This window comes from Equus caballus, chromosome 7, assembly GCF_041296265.1.
Source record: "Equus caballus isolate H_3958 breed thoroughbred chromosome 7, TB-T2T, whole genome shotgun sequence".
NCBI classification, from domain to species: domain Eukaryota; kingdom Metazoa; phylum Chordata; class Mammalia; order Perissodactyla; family Equidae; genus Equus; species Equus caballus.
This window is the reverse complement of record NC_091690.1, coordinates 83,273,336-83,285,362: the sequence shown is the minus strand read 5'-3', so window position 1 is coordinate 83,285,362 and position 12,027 is coordinate 83,273,336. Positions and strand designations below refer to the sequence as shown.

General features: G+C 34.7%; 1 protein-coding gene across 3 annotated transcripts in view; it reads right to left on the bottom strand.

The window, feature by feature from the left end:
* The window catches only part of USP47 (ubiquitin specific peptidase 47), a 112,535-nt gene that overhangs the window by 46,973 nt on the left and 53,535 nt on the right, over positions 1-12,027 (bottom strand). For all 3 annotated transcript variants that reach the window (XM_023646048.2, XM_023646047.2, XM_070274775.1), the window contains 4 exons: positions 11,335-11,431; positions 7,218-7,363; positions 6,585-6,664; positions 4,355-4,504 (listed from right to left, as the gene is read on the bottom strand). In XM_023646048.2, the coding sequence (XP_023501816.1) occupies positions 4,355-4,504; positions 6,585-6,664; positions 7,218-7,363; positions 11,335-11,431 (473 nt within the window). The remainder of the gene's footprint in view (positions 1-4,354; positions 4,505-6,584; positions 6,665-7,217; positions 7,364-11,334; positions 11,432-12,027) is intronic.

Here is a 12,027-nt window from a genome sequence, read left to right as displayed (position 1 = left end):
GCCTTGCTATGCTGTCCCTTTCTTGGTCTTTTGGTTAGAGAGAGCAGGCTTTTTAGTCTGTGCCTGTTACTGTTTCCTGGCTGCCAATTTCTTCAGCTCCAAGTCTGGGATATATTAGGCAAAAAGAAAACACAGGGAACTCACCCCATGTCATTCCTTCAGTCCTGAGGTCCCTAGTCTTTATGCCTTTTCTCCACCTTTCAGAGTCGTCTTATGTTTATTTTATATATAATGTTCAAGATTTTCAATGGTTTTGGGGGGGGAATAGGGCAATGTACATCTACTCCATTTTCCTGAAAGCAGAAGTCCCCACTTTTTAAACTGGTTCCCACTACGTCCAACCACACAAATTTCTGGAAAAATGAGGGTAGAGTCTGTTGAAGAGATTTTTCTCTACGTATTGCTTACATATTTGGACAAATCTGGACCACTCTGCTATCCAAATGAGTTATGTGGCTGAGTCAGCCATATAAGAACGTCCAAACCACCTGTTAAATCAGGGTAGGACTTATGATATAAACTTGTGTATATTAAACACTTGAAACGGTTATGATTTCATAAATACTTATGAATTTAACAGTTTTCTTTTCAAAATTTTAAAATAATCATCAAACTATGTTTACTTAGGGAACAAAAGTCTTTTACATAATCTGATCTTCCCAAAGACACTGTATGGAACTGTGAGGCTAAACCCAATGTCAGACTTTTGAACATATTTTGTAATAATAGACAGATACTTAAATAAACTTACCCAATAAAAGAATAAAAATATCCTAATAGAAAATGGCCTACAACAGTGCCTGCCACAGAGTAGGCAACTCAATAAATACGTAATATGACAAAAGATACCCATAAAAATATAGTGTCTAAAATTTTACTGTTAAATAGAAAAGCACTTCCCTAGTTAATGTCAAACATATAAGGCTATATCCTTTTTGTCTTATTTATGAAATATGCTTTCCTAATTTCATAAAAAATTATAATTCCAATTTTTATGTATCATTAGAATATGTTTAAGACTGTCTCCTTATAATAATACATTCTCAAATGTGCTTGGCAATAAGGTTTTTTGATTATGAAATTCAGAGATTGATTTTATATAGACAGCTCTAATCAGTGAAAAGAAAAGGTTCCAACTACCTAATAAATCATTAAGAACAAAATTTTTAAAGACTAATACAGTAATTTTTCAGCTGATATTAATATTTTAGGATTAATAACAAAATACGTAAAACAATTGGAAATTATAACAAATATTTCAGTATTCTCATTCCCCCTCAACATTCCAAGGACATAAATGTTAATGTAACACAGTAGAGATATTCCTTAAATCACGTTAATCTAATGTAGAACTTCCCAAAATACGTTCCTCAGAATCCAAGCGTCCCTTGAAATATCAACAGATATCCCATAGAGAAAGACAACGCTAAGTCAAACACAGTTAAATTTCTCTACTACAGGAATCTTCTGGGCATTTTAAATAAAATATGCACTGTGAACTTCCCAAAGAGGATTATAGTTACACAGTTTCCCAGATTTATTTAATCAAAGAAGTTTTCTCCTGAACACCTGTTAAATTCCACTGCAGACCAGTGTGGAACAGAACCCAACCTGAGAGGGGGAGAGAGAATGGCAGAAGCGCCCTTAACTATTGATTGCCTACTTGGCCAAGTAAAACGAAGACCAGAAATTTAATAAATATCATAGTTACAAGAACTAAAAAATAATTCAATAAAAATATTGTGATGAAAAGCTTTTTTTTCAACTTTAGGCAATTTTTAGCACTCATTAAAAAAACAGTCTATCAATCATCCTGGAAAAGACCATAAAAAGCGACTATAGATGTTATAACGATAAATTAGCTAAGTGCTAATTCCATTCATATTTTAATCTGAAATACTATTCCCAAGTTAATTTATTTGCATGGAGATAAAATGACTCTAGAAATTGGATATTTCAGATAAAGGTTAAAAGAAAAAATTTAAGTTTTTAACAGAACCTCACACTAACTGAAATTAAGCATCAGGTATTAACTTCACTATATGCACATATCTATAATATTGAGACTCACTGAACAGAACATACAATAAACAGAGCATGTAACCATCGATGTTGTGTGTGTATGTATGCAGATATGTGTATATATGTGTGTGTGTATATCCAATAAAACAAAAATGCCAGAGTCCATTAATAAATTAGGAGAATAAATTTAAAAACAGTTTGGTTCACATTAAGGCCAAATATTATATATAGTCTGAACAAGATTTTATAACGTTTCTTTTAACTAGATTTTTACAATCCACATTTATACCAAATTCTTCCTAAAACACATAGAATTTACAAAATACACAATGGCACACAGTGATATAAAACAAATTTTAGATGCTGTGTGATGATTTCTGTGGATTACGAAGTGTAGGTTATAGGTTTTGAATTCAGAAAACAATAGGAAATCACTTACCTCTAACTAAAGTTCTCTGAAGGTAGTATCCTCCTTAGAACCCCTATCTTGGGTAGTTTCACCTGCTGTAATTTCCCTCAAGAGATTCCAGCAAAGTTGAGGAAGTTTTAAATTCCCTTCCGCAAGCCCTATTAGCGCATGTGTGTTATAAATCTGCTCACAGACTGCTTCCCAGCTGTAACTTCCAATTTCCACTGAATCACCACCACCCCTACCACCACCACCATACGTCCAACAAGGGAGGACTACCTTTGGAGAAATCCATTTAGAAATGTAACTTTTTTTACTTTTCCAAAAGTATCCTCCCATTTGCTCCACTGCTGTTTCTATAACGTACTTGGAGAGTGGTGGCAATTCAGTAGCTAAATAAATAATGACATAAAGATTTAGCTAAGCACTTATATTTGTTGAATACTCAAATATAAGAATGCAATATAACAACACAAATAAAACTAGCCTCCTCAACATTCAGTTAATATGTAAAAAAGCTAAACTGAATGTATAAAAGAAAAATTTTTCATAAAAAATACTTTTACAAAGTAGAAAAAATATCCTATAATGCTTGGGACTATCAAATATTTCCCTTGTATATTTCACTAATGAAATGCCAGTATTTAAAAATGAGTTAGCAAATAAGTCATTGAAAGACAAATATTAATCAATTTTCAATGATTTTTCAGTATGTCACTTCTATCTTAAACTGGCAAAATAAATAAAGTAAAAACAAAAAACAAAACTCGCCACTGGAAGCAACAGCAAGCTCACATACCTAGAATGGCAGTTTACAAGGGTACTATTAAACATTAAACAACATTTTTCAAATCTATTCAGGAAGCAGACTGAAAACTAGTGGAGGAAAGGAGACTTGATCTTCCACTATCCAGAAAAGGTCTCTTACTTTGGACTCCACTGACTGACTCCATAATTTCTTGCTGATTATTTCCTGATAGCCATATAAAAGCAGGATAAAAAAAAGCAAAGGGAATCAATCATCCCAGAGGCCAGAGGACTAAACCATATCTGGTTTAAAAACACTGATTTTAGCTACGAGCCCCCATCAGCTTGTTAACAGCATAAACAAGACCCAAAACATCATCATGATGAAATTCTGCTTTTTTAAATGTTTTACTTAGCTCTGAAAGTTTCCCTTGGTTCATAATAAGTTTCAAACAACTGTTTCTGAACTCTCTAATTTTAAATATCAACTTAACTCCTTCCAAGACTCTCCTTTTGTATAAGTAGTTACACACATAAGGATAAAATGCAATAATAACATTATCAAAAAGCAATTAAGAAATGGATAACGAGAGGAAGAATGAGAAAATCTTAGATAATCTCCCAATTAGATACTCAGTATATAAATAATTAAACTAATTATATATAGTTCTGATTCTTCAAATTACCTGTGCTGATATAGAAAGTATGGCTTTTAAATTAAATTTTAGAATTGGGATGCTCCTTTAAAAAATATGTCCTCTGATTATCCAAAAATCAAAGATTATTTTTCCAATTATAAAAGTGTATAGAACAAAGCAATGTCCCCAAAACAAAAAGTACTTTCCAATCCAAAAAGTGGTCATAAATATAGCATTTATAAAATATACTGTTTACAGGTAAAAAAAAGATAAAGTGAAATAAGTTAGCCCCTATCAGAAAGAATAAACCCTGAGCCAAGAGGCAGTACATCTGCATTCACCTTCCCTCTTATACATGCACTATTAGGACTCACTGAAGGGTCAAAAATCTTCTAGATCTTGCTAGTTTAAATGCAGGAATGACTAACAACCCAAGAAGGTGTATCTAGGATGATACTTACCTTATGACAGATTATACCACTGTGCTATTATGTATTCTGTGTATGGATACACAAGCAGTCAGCTGAAAGGTACACACCACACTAGCAAACGCCTGGCTGGACCCATAAGGTCGGATGACCAAAGGAATATCAAGATATGTGTCGATTCTCCAGCCCTCATAACCACATTCCAGACATCTCACGTAGTCCTTCAGCTTGCCTTGATATAGTTCATTTATAAGATCAGCCTAAAAATAAGAAATTTAAAATTTACATTTTAGAAAGTGTTCCTTAAAAATAATTTTTTAAATATGTAAAAACACAATGATTCATGTTTTTAAAAATGAGTTTCAAAAGGACACTTATTCTTACTGTTGAAGTTTTAGAATGCTTTAAGATTTATCTAGGGGCCAGCCCTGTGGCCAAGTGGTTAAGTTCCCACCCTCCACTTCGGCAGCCCAGGGTTTCGCCTGTTTGAATCCTGGGCGCGGACAGAGCACTGCTTGTCAGGCCACGCTGAGGCGGCATCCCACATGCCGCAACTGGAAGGACCCACAACTGGAAAACACAACTATGTACTGAGGGGCTTTGGGAAAAAAAAGAAAAATTAAAAAAAAAAAAACTTTAAAAAAAAGAAGATTTATCTAAAATTCTATTAAAAGATCAAGTCTTGACAAAAATCAACTAAAAATCAACAAAATTAGATTAACATTAAGAATCAGTGTGCAAAACTTAACTATCTCAATTCTCATATTACTAAAAACTCCACTATTAAAATGTTTTGTTGAAATCATTTCTTATGTTATTAAACTTCATATGATCTTTTCATTAGGATGAGAATACATCCTAATCTATCACTTTAGGCACGTTGATATTACACAGCTAAATAACTGCCTGTTTTTATAGCTTTACATACGCAAATCATCACTCTCACAATAACTTGTTCTGATTTCTAAAATCATATCTCCCAGCAAAACTTGGGAACTCAGGAGGAATTTCCCCAGCTGATCCTAACGGAGGTGCTGATCCACAGAGGGATGTAACAAGGGGAATGGTAACTTCAGACCCTGCAAAGAGGAAACAGCCACTAATACTGTCTACATAAAGTTACTAAAATATAATTCCATAAGGCTATGTAGAGAAACCAGAAAACTAAACAAACTTAAAGATTTTTTCAGTATCTCAAGTAAGAATAGACAAGAAGGAAGGCATATTACAGTTTACCTTTTTCATAAATTTACATCCCTTCAAATGTCTAGGACTTAAAAGCCTTCAAACTAGGATCCACCATCATGTCTACTCAAATACTATTTATTTAATGAAGTCTTCTTCAATCACCTGCCCTGGTCATATCTGATTATGTCTTCTGCACCGGGAGAGCACTGCTAAGTGCTGCACTCCACTGTTTTTTCAAACAGTTTTGACAGCAACCCACAGTAAGAAACTAACTCACATCGCAACCCAGTACACGTAACTGTAACAAAAGTTGCATAAAACAATACTTACCCTTACTTATGTGATTCTTTCTTCTACTCTTCTATTCTATTCCATTTTTTTAAAGTGCTGGTGTGGATTCACTAAACTGATTTCATAACCCATGAATGGATCACAATCTACAGTTTGAAAAACTCTGGTCCAAGCCATCATAATAGTTCCAATCAGAGAGCAGACCCTCTCGGCTATGTTCCAGATTCTTCCCCTACACTAGCCCTCTGATCCCCTATCACTACATTCAGTATAAACCCTCCTCTGAGTGGGTCCTGAGCCCTACCCAGTTCATCCCAATGATATGTCTAGTGTTCTGCTCACTTCTCAACTCTTCCTCTTTCCAGCTGGTAAGAAGAATAGGGTCAGATTAACCAGGATTCTAAATGTCAAAAGAATATGACTATACCTCATTGGTCAAAACAAAGGTAAAACTTGATAAATATACATTATAATGTGCTACAGATTATAAGACGTATAATTTACTTGGTAAATATCTGAAAATACTGTTCAAAAATCATCCCCCCAAAATGTATATAAGCACACACATATATATGTATATATATGAATTACATAGTTTTTAGCTAAGAAGAGACCATCTATATAATAAGTTCCAACTTGCTTATTTTAAAGATGAAGAAACTGAGGTCCAGGGTGTTTACTGAGGATCTTTACGACTCAGTGAATGGCCAAGTGAGAACCCAGTACTTTCAATTCCTCATTTGGTACTTTACCAACTGACTAATGCCCAAGGTTTAAGACGCTCCACGAGAATAAAAGCCACTTTAAGGTAATGAATGATTTATTAGAAAGCACTCGCCTCCACTGAGAGAGGTGACTTACCTGTTCTGTTTGTTTCCATTTCTGCTCTAAAGCATCAAACATGACTCTGCACAGTTCTTGTACATCATGCTGCTGCCAAGCTATTTTAAGACAAAATTCAATAAAAATAGCAATAAGTGTAATGTAATAAAACATTAACTTGCTGTTTAAAAGCAAATTTGTCAGAAATATGGAAAAGTTTACACAAAATAATGTTCAACTTAAAAAGAACACAAAATATACACTACAGTCATGAAAAGGCAATCACAAGGAAAAGAATCAAGAGATATCAGCATTTTATAAATAACATGCTTTATGGTGCCACACTATTTGCTATTTCTGCTTTTTTTTTCACTGTAGAGTTAAAAAATATATTAAGAAAAATCTAAGATGACAAATTTTAAAAATTTTAGTTTAAGTACATAAAAATAGAGTATAACTAAATTTATTTTACAAGAACATTTTAATTCATGAAAAATTTACCCTCAGAGATTAAATTTCAAAAATAAGTTATTTTTAAATCCCAGCAAAAAGGAATGAAAAGGTTTAAGGTAAAGTTAATTAAGCTGTTACTATGTATTATTTGTTTATAATACTGTCTCCCAGAACCCCTCTGAATATTGGAAATACTTAGCATTACAAGAGAATTAGTACCCTCACTACTATCCCATCCAAAGCTCCTTGTAACATCTGTGGTTTCAATTGCTCTCTTTTTGCTGGTTTGTAACAAAACAAAAAGCCTCTGAAGTTGGTATGGGATACTTGTCACTGGATCTTCTTCAGATTCTTCAAATTCCCACCTATCGAAATGAAATGTTTGAAAATTATTTATAAAATACTTTTATTTTTTAAAGCATAATTGACATTAACATCATAATATTGTAGGGTCTTAACTCTGAGGCTGTACAGGGTTTGGATATTAACTAAAGCTGGTAATAGCTAATGAGACATTAGTCTTTTTCTATTTCATAAAATCAGAAGAAATTTAGACTTTAACAAGAAAAGGCATAAGAAGGCAACATGAATGAAAGGCAAAGCACGTTTAGAAGTAATCTTCAAACTTCAATCTGATCAAGACTCTTGTCCTAACTATGAATTCACAGAAAATCCAGGGAACAGAACAATATCAAATGACACCATGGCATTCACCTACCAAAACACAAACTGTGGAAAACTACAGGACAGATGACATCAGTTTTCCATATATATTTATTTTCAAGAAATAAATTGCAAGGGGGGAAAAAAGATGGAAGGGGATTAAAAATAGATTAAACAGATTAAGAGCCTTATCAATCAATTCCAATGTGTGGCTCTTGTTTAGATCCTGATTTGAACACTGTTTAAAAAAAATTATGGCGTAATCAGCGAAATCTTAGCACTGACGAGATATAATTTACATATGACATGCTGGGGGTGTGCTTCCAAACAGAGTGGAGGGTTACAGAAAAAAAAGACTGACCATGAGTTGTTAATATTCAAAGCTGGGTGATGAGTACAGAGGGATTCATTACACTATTTCACTGTTTTTTAATATGTTTTAAATTTTCCATAGTAAAAAGTTTTAAAAAGAGGGGCTGGCCCTGTGGCCGAGTGGTTAAGTTCGCGCGCTCTGCTGCAGGCGGCCCAGTGTTTCATTGGTTCGAATCCTGGGTGCAGACATGGCACTGCTCATCGGACCACGCTGAGGCAGCGTCCCACATGCCACAACTGGAAGGACCCACAACTAAGAATATACAACTATGTACCGGGGGGCTTTGGGGAGAAAAAGGAAAAAAAATAAAATCTTTAAAAAAAAAAAAGTTTAAAAAAGAGAATATAAGTAAATAAAATCATTGAGATAAGACTTTTACCCTCACAAACTTATAAACATCAGTCTAGCTGAGCTACAGGGACTGTCTCAATAACAAGCAAATTCCTAACTAAAAAGCAGATTCCTTACAGAACACGTAAGATTGGGGGACTAAAGTTGATAATGTACCCACAAAAGACCTTAAAATAATTTTATATTCAATAAAAGAAAATGTTAAAGACAAAATATTAAATAAGAATAATATTAATGATTCTCTATATCTTAAGTTGGCGATAAGATCATTACTAATACTTTCTACTTCCTCACTAGAAGGTTTTTAGTTTCAAAAAGGAGGCTGGAGCTTTAATCTTCCTCTGCTACAGTTTACAAACTTAGTAAAAGGCTTTTTTTTCTTCTTTTGGTATGGCCCTCTGTTAAAGTTGTGAATATTTTTCTTATTTTAGGGCTTAGAAGTTGCAGCTCTGTGATCCCATCCCGTTTTTTGCACACCAGAGCTCCCTTCTGCCTCGCAGACATCAGTGGAACACATTTGACTTTTTTCTTCTCAAAGCTTCCCTGCAAACACCTACTCATTATCTGACATCTGCTTTAACCCTCCACTCTTCTATATTTAACCCCTAGCCCCCTTTATTCTTATTCTTCTCAACAGAAGGGACTTATAATTGACATTATGGATCTAAATTTCTCCCAGCAGCTGTAAAGGAACAGTCAAGTCAAAATAAAGAATGCTCAAATTTCTTGCAAGGGAAATTCACTAGTGGGGAGGAATTACCGTAATATAAAACTGAATTCTCACCTGTCCTTTAGCGCTGGTACAAATACCTTAAAAGGTTTTAGATCTTGCTGGTATTGGAGTTACTCCAGTCACCTAAGTGGGAAACTTTGGTGCCATATTTGATTCTTCCCTTTCTTTTACTCCTAAATAAAATGTGTTACTAAGTCGTACTACTTTTCAACCTGAAACATCAATAAACATTGCCCCCATCTTCATTCTGACCCCCATCTATTCATGCCTGGTTTAACAACAGACTCCTCCAGGGTTCCCTATCTTTCAAATCAATCCCGCACACTGCAACATATAAACTTTGCTAAATGGCATGTTTAACACATCACTTACGTGCTTCCACATCTAAATGAGTAGATTCTCACTTGGCTATCATACAACAAGTGAAGAAAATAGACAGAACTTATCCTTTCATGCTAGCGCGACCCTGCCTGCAGTCCAGCAAGGTCCAGCCGTTCTAAGGAACCAAACCTTCCTTAGCTCTACATTATGAAACATCATCAGGCCCTCAGGCTTTGTTTCCCCACCTGCAACTCTCACAATCCCCAAAGCATCTGGCCTTCCTCTTTAACCTTAAGTCTTACGGCCCCTCCTCACTCACTGGGCTCCAGTCACAAGGGATTTCTTTTGTTTCTTGAAGGCCTTTGCACTGTGGTTCTTCTGCCTTGAATGCTCTTGGCCCAGATCTTCACAGGACTGCCTTCTGTGGTCTACTGACACGGCAGTGCGTTGGAGAGGCCCTCTCTGACTTCCCATCCCACCTCCTGACAATTGCTTTCCACAATGCCCTGCCTTATTTTCTTCATGGCATACATGACTGTGTGAAATGAGCTCATTTATATAGGCTGAGCTATAGAAGGTCTAAGGCAGGGACTTTGTCTTCTCCACCAATGTAATCTCTATGGCTAAAAGAGTGCTTAGCACACAGTAAGTCTCCAATATACGCTTGCTGAATGGATAGCCCTGGCTATGCTCTTGCTCTTCTCCACAGTGCTATAAATTTACAGACCACTTTCAGGGTGTTAGAGTGCATGGTGAATCAAGCTCCCAGGATCCTCATTCCTGTGCACCATTTGCCAAAGCAGGCACATCACCCTAGGCTATTCAGTTAGTTCTAGGTTTGAAGGCAGACTCCAGATTCCATCTATTAACCTCATCTCCCAGTACTCTGACAAAAACTCTACTTAGGCTGATGTCCCTGTGACGTATTATATTTACTGGCATCAGCTACAATAAAGGCGGAATAGGGAATGGATTCTGGCATCTACTGTGTGCACCACTTCTAGCATTGCAGCCTTTGGCAAAGCACTTAACCTCTACGTGCCTTCAGTTACCTCCTTTGTAAAATGTGGATAATAACATCGCATAATTCATACAGTTACCATAATACTTAAATGAGTCTACCTGTGAAGTGCTCAGAACAGTGTCTGATACAAACTACTAATAATTAACATTTAGGCAGCACTTATTATTACTCACTTTTTCTCTTGAAAGTCCTCCTGTCTGCAACGTTCTCTCTTCCTCCTCAATATTGCCAAATCATACCTAGCTTCATGACCTACCTCAAGTTCTACATTCCACGCTAAGCCACTTTTCCAAGTTTCATCAATCTCCCTTCTCTCTAAACTCTCATGGCATTTAGCTGTCCTTAAATGTTATTTAAACTATTTCATACATACACATGTTGCTATTGTGGAGAGACCTGTAAATTACTCAGGAACAACGACCTTATTTCTAAGTCCATCTCCATCCACCAACTGCCTAGCACATAAACACTACTGGGTAACAAATACTTGCTGAAAAGAAAACATGTCAACTTGTACAAGTAACCTCAGATGATGGGCTTACAAATGAATGCAATGGTAACATAATGTTGTTTGAGCAATTCAACTAATATTCAAGTTCCCAAAATACATTAAATTCATATTTGCAGCAACTTCAAAGATATTACTCAAAAGTAACCCAAAAAAGGAAACAAATCAGTTCCCACAAATTTTTCATATGCCAATCTCTCATAAAATCCTTTTCTTGTGTACTATTCAAGGTTTGTCTTATAAAGTGAGAAATGCCCCAAACTTTACAAATAACTGCAAGAAGGTAAATTAGATTTTATTAGATAAAAACCTTATTTTAATTCTTAAATCAGTTTTATTTATAGAATTTTTTCAAATACTCACTTATATAATGCATTCCTAAATTCAGGAGTCATAAAAAGTGTTTGCAAAAGGCTATTCAAATAGCAAGTCATTGCTTGGTTTACTAATCCCACATATCCTTTAAAAAGAAAACACAAATATACATAAATCAGCATTTACATTAAAAATAACAAAAGGAAAACTTAATAAGAATTTAATACACAGCAAAAATTGAGAGCTTAAGGTTACTTCGTTGGAAATTATTTCGATTTTTTCAATAGCATCTAAAAAGACCCCTTTCCTAATATGCGTGCTATGTAAACCTTGTTTCTCAGAAAATGCAGAATATCTTGTTATACGTTATACACATGTTATATATACACAAAGATATTATATAGCATTTAATAAGATCTTAAGAGGAACATATTTAATATAATATGTTTAATTGACATAAAAATAATCTTTGTTCCCTAACTCTAAAAGTTGTATATTCAGATGGAAAAGTATTAATATATTCACTTTAACTATCATATATACTCAATGCAGGAAGACTGAACTGAACCAGTTAGTCCTGTCATCAGGCCCCGTAAACCAATTTCTACTAAGAACTAACAACATATAAGATAAATTCATTATATGAAACCTCTGAGTGACTTCCTCTATTTTAACAAGCCTATAAAGTATGAGATTCTATAGATCAGCATGCTATGCAAAGAGTGACTATACAGTACGAAG